The 19,700-nt window shown below is 27.2% G+C and overlaps 1 protein-coding gene across 1 annotated transcript in view; it reads right to left on the minus strand.

Annotated features, from left to right (window-relative positions):
* Positions 1–19,700, minus strand: part of LOC148226787 (uncharacterized) — a 125,202-nt gene that overhangs the window by 53,903 nt on the left and 51,599 nt on the right. Inside the window, exon 2 of the mRNA XM_088203445.1 lies at positions 13,157–13,234. Within this exon, the coding sequence (XP_088059571.1) occupies positions 13,157–13,234 (78 nt within the window). The remainder of the gene's footprint in view (positions 1–13,156; positions 13,235–19,700) is intronic.

Consider the following 19,700-nt stretch of genomic DNA (forward strand, 5'->3'; position numbering starts at 1 on the left):
ATCTCTATCGGTGACCCTGCATTGAACTTTTTTTGGGAATCGAGAAAATTTAAAAAAATTAAAATTTTAAATAATTTTTTTTTTTAAATCAGAAAAATAGTGAAAAAATATGTTTTCAAAAAAATTAATTTAATTTTAAATTATGAAAAAACATATAAAAAAAATTAAATAATATAATTATATTTTAATAAATATTTGTTAATTTAATAATATTTTAAAAAGAACAGACAGTCGAAGGTTAAGTCGCTCAAATATATTACACTTTTGATTGAATTTTCTGTACAGTTATTAAAGTATCCAAAAATTTTCCAGAATATCTTTCCTGTACTTCTGTGTATTTTTTGTTGATTTTATATTCTTTTATTCATATTATTTGACGTTATATATTAAAATTATTTCCCTAGAAATATTTTTCCACGGGAAACGAGAAAAAAAATTATACAGAATAGTTTATTAGTCTCTCTGAAATTAGCCTAAAATAAAAATTATTTAAGGATATTTTAAGGATAAGTTACGTATAAGAATACGAGTACGGCCAGGGGAATTGAGTACAGAGTTGTGAATTTGTATAATTGTATTCCTAGGACAATCCACAAAAATAAAACTGTAACGTGTTTCCTTATTAGAAAAAAAAACAAATTCGTAAACAAATTTAGTATTTTTTTCTGTTCATTTTATATATTATATGTATGTTTAGTTAAAATTTGTTTAGTGCAAAAATTAGCTATATTTAGCTAAATAAATTATTCAATATCTTATTAACAAACTTTGTTACTTTATGAGAGCAGAGAATTTTCAAGTAGCTTGTCAGTAGCGAACGGAGATAATCTTAAATGTTGCTACACAATTTATCACATTTTTTTGTACATATCTACTTTTTCAGTGCCAAAGTGAAAATATATTGAAGAAGAGCAAGCAACGTAATTTAATAATTCTAAAATTAACAGTATAAATAATTAATTCGAAATAGAAATATATTGGATCGATGAAGGCAATTTTTAATTTTAAGCATTGCCCTCATGATTAATATAAAAAAATATATTTTGTTGCTGTATTTGTAAACAGAAGTGTCTGTTTTAAGGTACGTACAAATCCATGACGTATACGTAGATACAGTCTCATCGCGTGGTCGCTATAAATCGACCGCGCTCGCTATACGCGGACTCGGGCACATGATATGGCCGTGCAATTTCGCAATAAATATGTCGATGTCTGTTGTTTTCATAGTGCACGAGGCCTACGGTTCGCCAGTACCTAAATCACGGTAGGCCAACGGTGACATCTATGCGTTACGTGTCGTACGACCTAAATGGTTCGATTTACTTTGGCTTTTGCCCGTGTGCACCATCGCTTCCTTCAAAGAGTTACGTGCAAGCATCTATAATACTATCTCGGTGCAGCAGCTCCACTTGCCGCTCTTGCAACCGATACACCTTTTGAATATATGCACACAACACATGTCACATAACCAGTCCGCATGTTCACTGTGAAGATCTAATTTGCACTTAATATGCGGCGATCTAGCGCCGCCGATGCGTTTCGGAGGCAAATTGCTAGCGAAAGGATATCGATGCGCGAACATGATCAGATTAAGTAGTATGCTGATATGGAAGGATAAATTAAACTGATCGTTCAAGTCAGCAACTATTTATATAATACAATCCAACTTTGATTAATGACAGAAATGATGTAATATATAATTTTAAATATATTAAATATTAAAAAATATGATGTTTTTCATTTCTTTTAGAGAGAATTTTAATGAAATGCTTTCTTTTAAAAAAATTAAGTTTATACGGATATATTTAATAACCGATGAAATTTTAAAAATAAGTGGTAGTTTTAAATCCGCTGAAGTCAAAGCAGGTGTTTAAAAAAGAGATAGGGATTTCCGGCTAACACTTCTTGCCAATATGACCGACACTGAAAATTACGATCGCCAGATATTTTGTTTTTATATCCTCGAACATTTGCATGTCAACACAATGATTCGTTTTCTGGCTGAATAAAACCAGAGTCAATGCTTTTATCTAAATGGTCTGTTAATATAATACTGTAAATTGCTTTTATATTTTGCAAAATATTAAAAAGTATCTTTTAACTAAATATACATTGATATCTTATACAAAAATTTCAAATAAATAAATAATGTAATATTTAATGTTTTGCTGTTATTAATGCATAATTCTTTACCTAAATAAAATCAGTTAAATGATATTTTATATATTTACAAAAATATTCTATAATATAAAGCAAAATTGTGTAATACATATATTTATACAAATGCCTAAACTTCTTAAAATCAATGTCTCGTTTTTCAAAAAATAAAAAACAACTAGATTTTTAACATTAATTGATAAAAAAATCCAAGATAAATTCTAACATTAAATTAAAATTAAAAAAAAGCAATTATTAAATTAAGCCAACTGTAAAATGGTTTTTGAGAATAAACATAGCAATAAATTTTCTTTATCGAATAACAGATTTGTTAAATTTGCACAAATAATATATAAATCATTTTGCCTATTAAAATTACTTTCGAATGCTTGAGCATATAAGATTCGACACAACTGTACCATAATTTAACATTTTTTCCTGCAATTTAGAATAGATTTATAGTAAATTGAATATTAAGCTTTTATTTTAAATGAAAATAAAATTATTTTAAAATACTTTTGAAACCTTATATTGAGAAATAAATATTTATATAATTATATAGTTCAATATTATTACTTGCACTATTTTTGAAATAAATTTATCATTTCTTGATTATATAATACATTTATTCGCATTTTTAAGTCAACGTTGTGAACGAAAATTCAAAGTAGACACAAAATAAACTTACAAAACAGATAAAAGTTTCCAATCATTTGCATGAAAATCCAGAAGCTAAAAGCAGAAAAAACTGCTTAAACTCATTTATATGTTGATTAGTTAATTTAATAATTTATTCATGTAAATTCGACACAATAAAAATAGTAATATAATCAATTTTTTGTAAATTATTTTTCAATAATAAATCATAGAGGAATGTCAAAGTGAACCTGTAATTTAAAATATATTTTACGTATAATTTTATATCAAATTGTGATATATGAGACATTAAAAATATTCTAAATAATTTTAATGTTGATCGCAGACATTTTATAGATAATCTGATATTAAAAAAAAACATTTGATTTTATTGTCGTTTGCTTGAAATATAACGATATCTCCGGTCAGGTTTGCGTAATAAATTTTTGCGCGCGTCGATATCGCCGGAACAAAAAACTCTCACGCTCTGCATTAGGCGCTTTAGTGAAAAACGGAAGCCGATATTCTCGATTACGAAACGAAACTTTCAAAATTAGCAGTTAGTCTTTTTAAATGGTACGAGTGCTATTAAATATATCAGATATAGAAAAAAAGTCACTGCAGATAAAATTAATTCAAGTTTTGTGTATAAATAATAGTTCCGTTATTCTGTATCTATTATATTTGTGGAATTTCTAATTAAAAATCTATAAAACATAAACGATTTATAAAACGTTAAATACTTATGACTGCCAATGGAATACTCTCTTCGTATACATAACGTAATATTTCCCTTAAACGCCAATACGACAAGATTTATCGACATATAAAAACCACTTAGAGGCAACAACAAATACTATCATTAATTGATGATAATAAAATTAAAACCACGGCTAATTGAATTCGAGTCACGTCCAATCGTGGGAAAAGTATCGATTTATGAACGCTCGACGCTTTTATTATATAATAAAAATATTTAATAATCAAATTAAAATTAAAAGAAAAAGTTCCGTTCAATCGGGCATCGGATATACGACGTCGAACAAGATCAGAAAATTACATCTCGCATAATTCGAGTTTCGCTCGATTATATTGTTTTCGGTGGCAATTAGGGTTCGTGAGATCCTGCAGTACAGTATTTTTTTGTATGATTGCATATAACAGTTAGCTATATGTTTTTTTCGCTTGAAATCAACCATTAAAGTAAAAGCAACTTTTACAATATCGGATTAAAGTATAATCTCATTTTAATGGTTGCGCTGTAAAATATATTTGAAATATATAATCTCGATATATTTACTCGTAAAACTTGAATCTTTTTAATTATATATGTATAATTGTTATATAGATGCTAATGCAAAGATCTTGTAGAGTCGTATACATTTTTTACACCTACTAGTTATTGGCGTTTTAGATTAAAGAAATGACCTAATAGCCCGGCTGAGATAACCTTTAAGGTATTCTCATAAAACAGTAGCTATAGATACTAGTACGAAACTGGTGCAATAAATTCATAAATCTGAAGCAGTGGCTTCTTAATTGATCAATAAAATCGGACGTTTATATACGTACCAATACGCATTTTTTAAAAGTTGTACGAGTAAGCGAAGCGTATGAAATCTTTGTGCTAAAATTTACGTTGTAAATTATTCTATTCAATTTTATTGCGAGAAGCTTTCGCACAATGCGCGAGTTTATGGCGCGCTCGAGTATTAAATATATTTATTTTTTTTAAATCGAAAAAATAAGGTATACTTTCGGAGGTGCGACTGATTTATTTCACAACTACTATAGATGTCTGCACTCGAAACGCTTGAGTTATGGCAGTCGGTTGTCCAAACCAAACAACGTAGGCGTGTTTTGTTTATGTCCACCTTAAGCCTCTGGCCTAATATTTCAACGGTGAAAATGTCCCCGAAAATTATGGCCCCGGTGCTATAAGACGTCTTTATTAAAGTGGAACTTTAAATATTTGCTATCTGACCCGTCAAAATTTATAATGTCCGCCATTCGTCTGTCGCGGATATCTTTCGGTAGAGAAATAAGCGTGGTCGGCGTTTTTAACCTGTTCAACGCCAGACGTTGATATCATTATCGAACAAAAAAATGTTATATACACATCAATCTGTTAGAAACGGTATTTCACAACACAAGTAGATACTCTACTATTTTTAGAACAAGAAATGGTTTATAATGAGTTTGTGGGTCGACGGATTGATTTATGGTCAAATTAAATATAAATAAAATGTATTTTTTGTATAGTATTTATTATTTTGACATATAGCCTATAATATAAAATACTTTGATTTATATTAACCCTTAAAATGCAAAAATATGTATGTCATGCTTGAAATTATTTTACTATTGCAATCCAAAGGCACTTATGTCATACATACAATAATTTATATATTAGTGTATATATATTTCATTAAAAATATACATTAAAAGTATGTAAATATATATAATACTACATACAGAAAAGTTAAAATCATATAATTTTACTAGCACCTACTAATTAATTTGTATTTTCACTGGTAAATTGCTTTATTAAATGCTTTTATAATCAAATATTATTATTTTAATTCCTACTGTCGTATTTAACTCAGTTTTGAAATAAAATTACTTTTCAACTCAATTAAAGGTTGCTCAAATCTTAATTTTACTGAAGCTTGGAAAAAAAACAGACGATATTTCTATTTACATACCGATAAGTATCTTACCAAATTATCAATTTGGCTTTAAAAATAAGTATTCTACACAATTGCATAAATTGTCAAAAATAAATCAGTTTGCGAAGTTGATATATTTAGTATTTTGTGCACTATTATGAGTCTAAAACGTCTTGAGGATTAAATAAGTATTAGAAATAGTCCTTTAGTTGTACAATAGATTTTTGCGATTCATTGCTGATAATATAATTTACTAAAAATTATATTTAACTAGTACAATTATGTCTAACCGAAAATGTCTTTTAGAAGCAATAAAAAAATACTTAAGGAAGAAGTTGTAACCTACAGCTGAACAAACAATAATAATATAGTATTTTCATGAAAGTAAAAAATTTTACCAAAGTACACTAAGCATGACTAATCAAATAAGTTTGATTCCTATAATATTATATTTTATTAAGTTACAAAAATAGTAAAAAAAACTCAGATTGAAGTAAAAAATAAACGTAATTAAAAATCATCCCATTACAAGAAATAATGCTTCGATAAATATCATACGATAAAAAAATATAGTATGCTAATAATTTTAGTGTTTCATTTATCAAAGTAATAATAAAAAAAAATGTTTCTTTAAAAATATATTAAGAATATGTTGTGTGAATTACAATAGTAACTTTCGGATTTTAAGGTCAAAAAAGTGTTACTTTGCAGTCAAAATAGACGCTGAAAAAACTGGTTACTGTATACTTATTAATTACTCTTTGTATAGAAAAACGAATTCGATGAAGTTTAAATGTCAGATCTTTGGTGGAGTGTCGAGTTGTATTATTGCCGATTGTGATTTGGCAATCTCAAGCGCTGACGTCCTAACGGTATATCGTTAATAAAGAGCAAAAAGAGCAGAGGACTAAGATTAGATCCCTGTGGTGTTCCAGAATGAGTGAAATACTTTTTGGAACGACTATTGCCATAGCTTAGACACTGATGGCGACTAGTTGAATTCGAAAATTTTTAAAAACGAATTTATAAAGTCACCATTTATAAAATCATTAAATTTATAAGATTATTTCTTTGCTTCATTCTTAGGTATTCGATCTGAAAATTCATATCGCTTAAAGTGACAATTCTAAAATAAATCAATGGGATGCAGGGAGATTCCCCCGATAACCATTCAATATCAAATCAGGAATAAAGTCTGATCCTGTGGAACTACGCAATATGAGCTTCTCAAAACCGTAATTTATTTCTTAAATGTCAATTCCGTTACTGGCTAAAACTGAGCTAGAAGCTAGATTGTGAGGTCTCGTGAGGAATGTTGCATCTAAATAAATTTGGCAATAATGGATTTTATAAAAAAAAATATTTTACCCCAAAGGATCAAGTCCATAAAAATTTGATTTTAGTATATTTTTAATTAATAAGTAACTATTACTAAATAATTAGTGTATTTATATGGTACTAATATTTTATTTGATTTAAATTGTTGTATCTAAGGACTTTATTTATTTTAATAAATCCAGTTAAAATATTTTCTAACTGATATTTGAGTTCGGCACTAAAAATTAATTTAAATTTGCACTATATATATATTTTATAGAATAATTAATCTTTTATATTAATAACATATTTATTATTAATCAAACTGTATATCCAAATAATAAATTATATAAAGTAGTTCTTATTGAGTTTACGAAAATCTCGTGCAGTGGGCGTCAATACAATGGTTGAAAGCTTTTTACAAATAACGCAATAAACAAGTTAAAGTATTATATTAACGGTTTTTTTATATCGAAAGCTTGAACCAATTCATGTTATTAATTATAAAATGAAATTGGGTATGCTATTAGGGAGGGTTGAATCTGGAAATTTAATGCCCAAAATCGATTTTCTTCGCATTTTTTTTATTATTTTAATAATAAATGTAAGCATCGAGATGAGATTCGTTATACAAGACGGCAGTAATTTGCCCATTACTGTCCTGCGATGGGATATGAAGACATTAACCTCCCAGAAGGCTTCGACGCCCGCGGGGTGCGACACTGAACGACGCTTATTTTCAACGCTCGTGACAGTGACTCAGCCAACTTGAAGCGGGGTATTTTAACACTAAATTGCCATTATTTTCACCGTAAAATATCACATGAACCATTTTTATGTTTTATGAAACTGTTACTAAAAAATCAGAAAATTCTGCGATTATTAACTATTAAAAAAATTAATTTATAATCAATAAAAAATGCATTTAAACTATTTAAAAATAAATATAGCGCTTTTTAAAATATGGCAATCCCATACCAAAATTTTAATTCGTTAAAATATATCATTAAATTGGAATAAAGCGTATAACTATATTATTATAATTTAAGCTTTCTCATGTTCATTGCATAAATTAAATACATGAATATGCTACATTTTAAAGCTTAACTCGAGCATGACAAATCGATACAATATTTCTTGTCAGTTAATCCGAATGTGAATAATAAAACAATTTCTCCTTATAAAATATAAAGAGCATCGCTCCATTATATATTTTAATCAATCTTTATAACACACCACAAGAACAATGTTAAATTTTAACGGCGCCCGTGTAAACATTAATAATCTCGAGTATTAATCTCGCTATATTGCCATAAATTATTATTTATTGTGCAATCGTGATTTTTTGCATATGTGCATCGTACGGGAGCGAAATACTTTATGACTTAATTAAACACAGGCCATAAAAACCTTATACAAACATTGACGACATTTTACTTTCGATTATAATAATAGTTTTTTGCATGAAAAAAATAATAATAAAGGTGTCTCGATATAATAACGACGTTTCTTGGTAGAACGGCGAAGAAGCAATCTTATCGCTCGATTGAATTCGCGATGCGTGTCAGATAAACGATACCTCCGAGGTGTATCGTATCATAAACGATCTTCTGACAGATAAAACATTTCTGATGGCTTTGTTAACGTATAACTTTCGTCGCACGTATCAACTTTTAATAATAACTGTGTGACGTCGTAATGGATTGAGAAAACGGCGATGATATGCAACTTAATAATATTATATATATTTTTTCATTGTGTATGAATTTCAGAATAACATATTAGCATTGAACTCTGACAGGTGCGTATTCACAGTGTGTAATTAATATATTATTTGTTGTTTTGTATTGTGAGTCAAGGATATGAATCAAAATCGTTGGATGAAGATGACGACATCGATCGGAGCAAGTATTCTCTGTCAATCAGGATGACCGTAGGAAGGTCGAATTGAGGTCGATCGTGTTGTTCAAAAGTACCTTCAACTAATACATCATTGAGTTTTTGTTATTATAGATTTTTTCTTTATGATTTCTATAATATTCTGAGAATAAAACAATAATTTAGATTTATTTTTCACATATTAACAAAGTAATAAACGTGTTTTAAATACAGAAGCTTTCTATTTGATTGTTTTTATCAAAATGTGATTTAATTTTTTTGTAAAAAAAGTGATTTTATTATTTAATAAACCATAAACTTGAAAAAAATAAGAATTTATATATTTGTTCTAATTTAATATCTAAATCCATATTTTTAAAAAAGACCCTACATTAAAAATACGTAAATGCCAGAATTCGTTGCAAAGTTAAAATTTATTAATTCAGAAGTAATGTACCAGCAATGGTCACGAATTTTCAGAAAACTAAACATTTTTTAAGTGCAAATCATGAATATTAAAGCAGTTAGTGAAGAAAGGGGCAGGGATCACTGATTAACTCTACTGATATAAAAAATTATGTAAAATTTTTGGAAGAAAATAATAGTTCAATTTGCTTCTTTTCGAAATTTATTTATCAAAAAATTTAAAAAATGCAGCATTTTTAATTTTTTAAGGAATTTCAAGGGTTCTCAAAAATTTTTATTAAACATTTTTTTTTATATAAATATTTTATACTTTGCTTTATAGCTGCGGTATTTTTTAAGAAAAATAGTGGTTTGATTTCAATAAATTTGCATTCAGAGGAGGTAGTGAAAAGAAAGACAGTGATTACCGATTACACAAAAATATTGTTTGACAATATATTTTTATGACTGACTTATAAATTACGATTAACAAACATTTCGTTTCCACTTTTTCAAACGATTGTCGTATTAATCATGTTTTGACTAGAATTTTTTCGCCGGTGAATTAAATAAAAGTTAATGTTTTTATATGAATTATATAATATATAAAACATAAATATAATATATTGCCATTTTATAAAAAGTATAAAAAAATAATATTATCTGATGAAAAGTGACCGGTAATCAAACATTTGGCAAAATTTTAATAATATTTATTAAAATAAAATCATTTTATAATATTTTAATTATTATTATTATTTAATTTGAACCTTAATTGTAATAAATAAAATCAATAAAAAAAATTTTTACTGTGTAAAATATATCTTGTAATAATATAAAAGCAAACTGTATATGATATATATTTTTTGCGGGTTTTAATTTATCAAAAAGTTTTGATCAATTTCTAAAGCAAATTTCTTTTAGCTGATGGAAATTCTTAATATCTCTTCAAGAGAGTTTATGGGTCTAAATTATATTTGTATCCTAGTGTTTCTTTGCTAGAAACGATGGAATACAATTTATTGCATTTTCAGCGAAGGGTCTACTCAATTAAGCTTTTTGTAAGCTTGATGAGGAAGAGGGGGCGATTAGTATTTTAGCTGTATATACAAATAAATGTTTTATAAAAAAGTAGGCCTCAAACAGCTGTTAAATATATGATTTGTCTAATTTTTCTATTGTCACATATGGTCTGCACAGGTCTCAATTTAAGCTGCTCCGACCAATTTGCCCAACTAATTGATTTAACTTAACTTAACAAGTATCATCATTATTTTGAAAAAAAAAATATAAATAAGGACTTCAAGGACATTGCTCGAAAAGGACGACCTCAAAAATTAGGCGATGATGTCCTGAAATCAATGATGAAGTCAGATCTTCGTCAGACCATAAAAAAATTATCGACAAAGATTGGCTGTCCATGGTCTACAGTCCAGGATCATCTACGCCATTTGAAATAGGACCATAAACAAGGAATTTGCATCATGCATTAATTATCGGCAGCGCTAGAACCATATGTGCATTCCTTATCCCGTTTTGCAGTTGTCCTATTTTTACTACGTATTTGTAACTGAAGATGAGAAGTATGTGCAATACATTGATCCTATACAAAAAAGCTTTCTTCCGAGCAAGTACCCGTTCCGACCCCTCGACCACCCCTAACAATAAAGAAGGACTTTCTTTGTGTATGACGGGATTTTCTGGAGTGATACACTACGAGTTGCTTTAACCTAGAGAAACCGCTACAGCGATTGTGTATTGTGAACAACTCGAACGATTGAAACATGACCTTTAAAAGAAACAATCTATTTTGATCAATAATAAGCCAAAAATTTTGCATAATGACAACGCAAGGTTTCATGCTGCAAAATTGACTCAAGAAAAAATAAGGGAGGTTGAGTTGAAAGTTTTACCCCATTCCCCATATTCATTAGATCTCGCACTATCTGATTACCATATATTAAGGTCAATAGAACATTCGTTACGGAAAAATAAAATTAAAATGTTGGAAAAATAAAATTAAAAAAATTATATAAGTTTTTTTTTTAATTGAAAGAGTTCTGCAAAAAAGGAATTGAAACGTTGTCAAAAGGTCATTGAAATGATGAATTTTTTTTTAATTAGTATTTAAATAAATGTTTTCTGCAGGGAAACAAAAATTTTGATTACTTTTCATTCCCCCAAGAATCTTTTAACGTTAGCAAAAACAAACTTTAAATATTTTTTTAAAAATGGCGTTCAACATTTTAAAAGTCATTTATCTGTAACGTGTTACACTTATTTGTATTTTTGAATAATTATTTGTTAGTGTAAGTAATTTTTGGGTTATTAAGATCTACAAATACTATTTTTTATTTTTCTGTGATAAGCAGTTACTGCATTTCTTGCAATAATATTATTCTGCTAATATTTTTTTATAAATATTAGTTAATTTTATCAAACTAGGTTTTATTTATTTTTAATTTTTACTGATAATAATAGCTTTCTTAAATAACTTATTCATATAAGTATATAAATCATTAAGATTATATTTGATACATTCTATTTTTTTAATAATAAGTATATGTGCGTTAAAAATACGAAATAAAATATATATTAACAAAATACTGCCAGGACCACCCTTTAAGAGTATTTTACTTGCAGTAGTTTTTTTTATTTCTTTGCAATCTGCAGAAGAAAAAGACATTAAACAAGCGCACGTGCCGATCGACTATTTAGGTTGATAAGGCACAATCGCAAAAACAACTCATAACTCTCAGATCCACCACAATTTTTGTAATCCTTGTAAAATTTTCATAGCAGAAATTTATTGTCAAGAAGTTAAACAAAGTACACAAAAAACTGCGAAGTCATATTTCCGTTCTAGGCAATCGCAAAAGTTAAATCTGGGCACGAAAATGCGCGATCACACACAACACGATTAAACCTTAAAGTTGGGCTTAAAAATACTATACTAACTTGATAAAAAAAAGTGAAGAAGACATAAACTAAAATTATTTGCATAGCACATAAATTGTAACATACTAGTATATTTTATCGCTAATTAAAAAAACCTTTATAGAGTTAATTTAACTACTTGTGTTCTAAACGCGTGTTATGATTAAATTATGTTTTTTCATGGGTTATAAATATATAAAGCTTGAGCTTTATTTAGACTACATGTAAAATAATAGTTTAGGAGTATAACATAATAAAAAAATTATAAGCTAGCAACTAGGGAAATTGGCACTTTGATTCATTAACACTATAACTGCCTAAAGTATATCAATTTATGATTATTAATTTAATTCAACGGTTTTAATGATAGTTTAAATCGACATCATTTATTAAATCGAAAAGCCGACTCCATCACGAATTCTATCGGTGTTTAATGATAGAAAAAATGCCATAAATTCGAAGCGCGTGACATACTCGACAATAAAGAAAACGTCGGCGCGACAAAAATGCCGCACAAACGACAATCGCTTTCCGCAACGCATTCGTCTTCATTATCTGCGATCTGGATTAAAATTGTTATGGCGCTAGGTTTAATTAAACCTAACAAAATCGACCGGAGACGACTTCCTCTACGATCTTGGTGTGTACTTATTACACATTATGCCCGGCGGATACGTGCACATAGTGTGATCCGATTTTAAACATCGTTCTCAGACTGTTTTCATTCGTTTTAATTGCTTATATTAAATCTAATCTACATTTTATATTAGTTTTAATCGATCGTAACAAGAAATATGTTGGTATTTTAATCAGAAAAATTACTAGATATTAAAAAATGTGCACACAGATTTTGTAAGACAAGTCTTTGTTAAAAGATAATAAATTTATATCTCACTAAAATATTATTTTAGTAGTCTTAAATATAAGCTTTTAAATAAATTTAATATATAATTTGTCGAGAATAGATTTTATAGGAAAAGGAAATCAAAATATATTGCCACCTATGTTTATATATCATTTCAACGAACCGTATAAGGCAAACGCTCGGTTCACATTACATAACGTCATATAAATATACATAGCAAAGCTATTATTTTAATTAAAAATACCCGTAGTAAAAAATAGTCCTATATTTTGAATATTAAACGCGTAAATACCTTGCATCCTTCGCAGGTGAAAGCTCCAAAGTGAAAGCCAGCGGCTGGTTCCCCGCAAACTTTACACTGCTGGTTCATCTGTAACAAAACATAATAATATCATTTTTTGCGTCCATATGATATAATAAATTATCGAAGCCCGCCCGTGAAAAATATTATTAAACGTATCAAATTAATAATTTACATCGGCACAAATCGTGTATTTTAATTACGGGCTCTCATCTCGTCACGGGTTTTGTTCGTGAGCTATTATGTCTGGATATATAGATGTTCCGTTAATTAAAACATTCCCGTAGCTCTCAATTAATCTTGAAAAGATTATTGGTACGGTTCAATGATTATCTTTGGATTCGTTTAATTACGTCTAACTATTCATGTTTTATTATGATGCCGCGTGGTGTTTTCTAAGAAAAATCAAAGGATATAATTCCATACATGGAGAGCGATTGCGCTTTGAAAGCGGTGCAATTATAATTGCAGAAAAAAATGTACAGTGTATATATATATAATACAACAACATAATAGAAGAGAAAACAAATAAACAAACATGAACGGGTAATAAATCTGATATTATATTTTTTATTTTTAGCATAGCTCATGAACCGCGGCGAATCGTGCCCATTCGGATTCATACTGAATACAAAATACCAATAATGTATAATAATACAGAAGCGACTTTACCTTTTAATAATATAAATTTGTAGATAATGTAATAAATAAACTCTAATATGATTTAATAATAACAATAAAAAAGTTAACAAAAGAAAGTATATATCAGATATTCAAAATTCGTTGTATTCATAAATGGTATTGAAAATCTGATATTTTTTTAAAATTATTAAACTTCGATTAACAATTATAATATAAATTATGTTTTAGATGATTTTAAATCTAGAATCAAATAACCATTCAGTGGCTGATATTCAAAACAAAAAAGTTTTAGTTAGTTTAGTTAATTTTTTATAGTTAACTAAATTTTTAACTGCTTAAATAATATTAAAAATACATATGTTTAATTCTAAATTAATTCAGTTTAAGTACCAGTATTAATATATAACTATGTATAATATAAAGCGTAGTATGGAACCTTGCTTAACTATTGCATTCAACGAGCTTACCAAACACAGCGATATTTTCGGCGGTAGCTGTGAGGAGCTGGAAAAAATGTGTGGTGGATGTGCACCATTACTGATTAATTTTCAAATGTTTAATTATATAAATATTATTTGTTTAATGGTAACCATGATGCATTAAGGAAACTTGTCGATTCATAATAGTCAGATTTTTATTAAAAAATAAATATATGTTACAGTGAATGTGTATTATAGATGAAAATATATTTTCAGTGAAATCATATCAAAATATATTTTTACCGATAGATATATGTGACAGCTTCTAGTGACATTATATGCTATTCTAAAATGTTATTTGACAAGCGTCACGTGTCCATTTGCATGCTTTAATTAAGTAAAATGTGTTTATGCTTATTTAAATACTAAAAATATATTGTCTTAAAATTATAAATTATTTTTCTAACCAATACATGGACAATAAAATTTTATTAACGTTCTTTAAAATAAAAACTATAAAACCACTACCACCCTGATAAATATAGTTTGTAACTCAAATGTTTAAACATAAACCTAACCTAAACGAATCGACCTAATGAAAGTTCTAAAATCATGTATGATTTTTAAATGTCCATTGGGTCGATTTATTTAGATTAGGTTTGGGTTTAAACAGCTAATGGATGTTTCGCAGCTATCAAATTTAAAGGACGGTTGAGCTACATATTATTTGTTAAGGCCAAAATGTTCCAAATGCACATGTAACAATACAGTTTCTATGATATAGCTTAGTAAAATTATAAATCAACTATTAGATACATTTTCACTAGCAGCGATAGTGAAATTATATTTTTACTAGTAAAATATAATTTCACTAAGAAATACAAATTAACTCTAAAATTTATAACATACAGAAATACGTATTTTTTTAATAATAATATAAAAATTCTAATAAAAGATACAATTTGAGAAGTTAAGATAGATATCAGATTTTGAAAACACTAAAAAAATATTCCCGGAAAAGTAAAAATAAGAAATTATTAATATTAGAAATTTATATATTAAAACGAATTTTTTTTTTGGAAAAAAAATAATTTTTTGCATATGTTGAGCTTTACGTATGATATAAAGTAGCTAATTGTCACCATAATTAGAATAAGTGTTTTTTATTTTTTTTTATAAAAAACGTATTTTTCTTTTAACTTAATTGCAAACAAAACATATTTTTTATATGATTTGCTTAATATTTGCTTAACGCATTAGAGTAGAAAAATATATATATTTTATTATTATGTTTTTGTATAAATTAAAATACAATGCAGCGCAGACTACGAGAAATAGCAATTTTGGATTTGGTGAAGGTACTATTAGTCAGAGAACTGTAAACTTTAAAAATGTTTCTTTATCGCAAAAAACTTTTATAATCTTTCTTTTTAATATATTTTATAATAATTGTAAGCTTTGCTTTTTTTATCAACAGCAGACTCCTAATTTTAATGCTCTGATCGCTTATAACAAATTTTATACTGGCGAAAAAAATCAATTTTTCTGCTGTTAATAAAGAAAGATGATAAAACATTTTTAAAGCTAATCTACAATACAGTATTTTTTACTGAATCACATTTGAATGGCATAATACCGCAAGATAAAAATTAATAAAGAAGTACAGAGCACACAGACCGAAAAGCAAAACCAGCACGTTTTTAAATCGGTTCTTAATAAGTAGGTTCTCAATCATCAAAGATAATCATTATCTGCAATAAAAATTGGATTCTCTACAATAATCAGAAGACATAAATACAATGGTCAAATAGGAAAAAAACTCCAAATATTTGAACATCGTATCTGACGTGCACCCGAAAAAAAATGAAAATAAAAATTTTTGTTAGGAAAATGTTTTTTATTTTTAAAGAATTAAAATTTTTTTTTTAATTCTCAACATATGTACTGTTTTTCTTAATTTGTTAAAAAAATTTAATCAGTACTGTACTTTTTTATTCATATTAAAAAAAATATTAATAAATATAGCAATGGTCTTTATTAATTATCCCTATAATAATCAAGAAAAGAAACCAAAATATGTTTTTTTATCTTTAAAATGCAGTTTAGTTACAATAGTATATAATTGTCTGATTTTTCATTTATTATTTAGTTCATGAACAAATTGTTTATAAGATCATCTACGTACACTTTTATTTCAGAAATTCACACAAATTATGGAAAGCTTTTCAGACACAGTTCAATATTACTTTTCAAGGTTTCATCAAAGCTTTTTTATGACTACTTGGTATTTAAGAGATCATTAAATTATAATGTTATAAGCAAAGTATATATAACTTAATGCTATTAATATAATTTTTACACCAAAAAGTGATTTTGCTTAAGCTCACTCAAAAGCTTTTATAATCACTAAAATAACATCAGTACTTCAAAATTATTTTGTCATTCACTTTCAAGACTAATTTTATTATATTTTAAATACATTTTTTTTATATATGTGGCCACACCTTATTGCGATTTTACTGTCAATTGTCTTGTATTTAACTGTACATATAAAAATATATGTAAATTCTTGGCTTTGAAGGCGTACTTTTACTGTCGAATTCGTCGCGTGAATAACAAAGGGTTTTTCGGCGTAAAGTTGAAATCCCGTAGGATGGCATGCGATATAAAATTGTTGGTTTTATTGAGCACTTAATGCCATATAATGGTTGTGAATAAAAATTCGATCGACGGGATCCGATGAAACATTGGCCCATACACGCATACAAATATCGCGTGCATTTAATAAACGATTCGTATCGGTTGTCGTTTATTGAGCCTCGTGGGGAGGTCCCTTGGCTCCTTGAATTTAATTCAATTTTCGAAAGAGTTGAATTTAATTTGTAATTTTAATGTAGCTCATTGAATTGTAATAAATTAACCCACACTTATATTTTTGTTTATTTTATAAAATATTTTTAATCATTAGATGTCAGTGACATAACTATTTCACATTAATATAAACCGTGGTATAGTTTTGAATAATAGCAGACATTTTATTTCTATAAGGGATAAAAAATAAACAAAATCAATGATGTCATCTTAATATAATAATTACATAATCAACATATGGCTCACTTCTGTTCATGTGATATTAATTTTCCTTTCAACCTAAATTGCCCTTAAATGGCAAAAATAAATTACTATATTCACAAAAATATGTATATAATCATACACATTATTATCGTTGCGAACGCAAGTGTTTTTTCTTCTGAATATTGCACTTATCATACACGATAACGACATTGTATGATAATTTTAAAATTGCACAACGTTTCATATTCTGCCAACGCAAAATATGGTGGTCCAAAAAAAATCAAGAGCAAATTCAAAACGAATATTGCCGTATAATTTTAAAATATATAGTACGTTTTTTACAGTAATAACTCAATAAGTAAAATAACAAGTTAAAATGCGTGCCAAATATACGCGACACGAAGGCTCACCGCATGATAGCGTCCCAAAAAAGCGTATCGAATCGTATGCACTGCAGCTGACAAGCGGACTTGATTTGCATGTCGATTACACTTTGGTCGAATGTGATTGAATGAGATTATGTTATTTTCTACTTTACTATTATTTATTTACTATGTTAAAATAGAAAAAACTTGTACTGCTTTTTCTTGTTAAATGTCATTACAGCAGTATCTCTAATGTACATCTAATATAGTACATGTAAATTTTTTTGATTTAAGCAAACTATGATACACTTTTACATTTTTTATTTATTGTAAGCTTTCTATTGTAGCATGACAAGCGTTGACCCAATGCATTATAACGGGATAAACACAACAACAGTGAGACACAAAACCTAAATCAATAGCTTACAATCAATAAATGTTACTATCGAGTTTGACTTTTATATTTTTATTTTTCTGTGGCAAACTTAATCTGTGCTGATTAGTCCGAATTTTAATTATATAATAAATATTTTAATATCCCAGATACGATAAAAATTGAATAACACCAATATTCATATTGGATTCAAGAACTCAGGTCCTTTCAGGTATTAGTCACAAATGTATACCACTGATCATCCTATTAGTCAAATATATTATAACATAATGTATTAAAGTCGTAGGCTTAAAATCTTTTGAACATATCTTAAAAATAATATTTATTGTATTTCTTATCAACAATTTATTACATTTTTTTTCTAATCTCGTGAGCAAATGACTAGTATTACTGATTTTTTTTATTAAATTATATTTTAAGTAGATCGTCTAAATGTCTTTCAAAAATGTTTTCTAATGCTTAATTTTAACATTTCACTTTATATTGTATTTTTAATAGTATATGTTACAATAGCTAGTTATATTTTAAACTTTTTAAAGCATTTCTTAGTGTTTACTTTCTCAAATATTTTTAATGAAAAAAAAATCCAAAATGATTAGAACAATTTAAAGGTTTCTCAAAAATACTTTATAATAATATATAAGAATAACATTTTGTTTGTTAAAATTATATTTTTAAAAACATGTAGTGGTTTAAAACTGCCTAATTCACAGCATTTTATAATGGTTTATAATCGCTGTTGTTATTAAAATAAATAGAGGTTGAACTATGCGACAATCTCAGTTGCATTCATAGCAGGTAGTGAATGAAGGAACAGACGTTATTGATTAAAATTAAAAATATAAAATTCAGTCAAATTATCTAGCCCAAATTATTTTTTTTAAAGAATTATTTTTTGAGAATTTTTAAATAAAAAATTGAAAATGATAATTTTTTATTTTACGAGAAATTTTTAGAGTTTATAATAATTTAAATTATTATTTCTTGGATATCAACACTATTTATACGAATATTTTAAAATGGTTTACAGCCGCCATAATTTAAAAAAAATAGTGGTTTAAATCAGCGGCATTCAAAGCAGGTAGTAAAAAAAGTGACGGGGATTACCGATTATTATGCTGAAAATATAATTTGCCAATATCAGTTTTATGACCGATTAGCAAACATTTCGCTTAAGCCGTTTAACAAAAAAATCAAAATGCAAGGATCAATATTTTAAGAATAATTATATTATTAAAGCAATAGCAAATAATTTGTGTTTTTATATAAATGCTATATAAATAATAAATATAAAATATTGTCATTTTATAAGCAGCCTTAGAAAAACTATAATGTAATGAAAATTGACCGTTAATTAAACATGCATTTTGCCAAATTAAAATAATATTTCATATCAGAATTTGAAATCATGCTGCTCTAAAATGTCTGAAGCTCAATTTCCTGTTTAAACCTAACCTAATGAAAGTTCTAAAATTAATTTTAATTGTAGAACTATTATTAGGACGAGTCCAAAATACAAACTAAGTCAATAAGTCTCTCAGGGGAAAATAAGCAGAAGAATATATACAGATATACATCGCATCTCATATATTGCTCCATTGTTTGTCTGCATTTCGAAATTAAACTATATTTTAAAATTA

This window comes from Plectrocnemia conspersa, unplaced genomic scaffold, assembly GCF_051122295.1.
Source record: "Plectrocnemia conspersa isolate PC_06_02 unplaced genomic scaffold, ASM5112229v1 ptg000014l, whole genome shotgun sequence".
NCBI lineage: Eukaryota > Metazoa > Arthropoda > Insecta > Trichoptera > Polycentropodidae > Plectrocnemia > Plectrocnemia conspersa.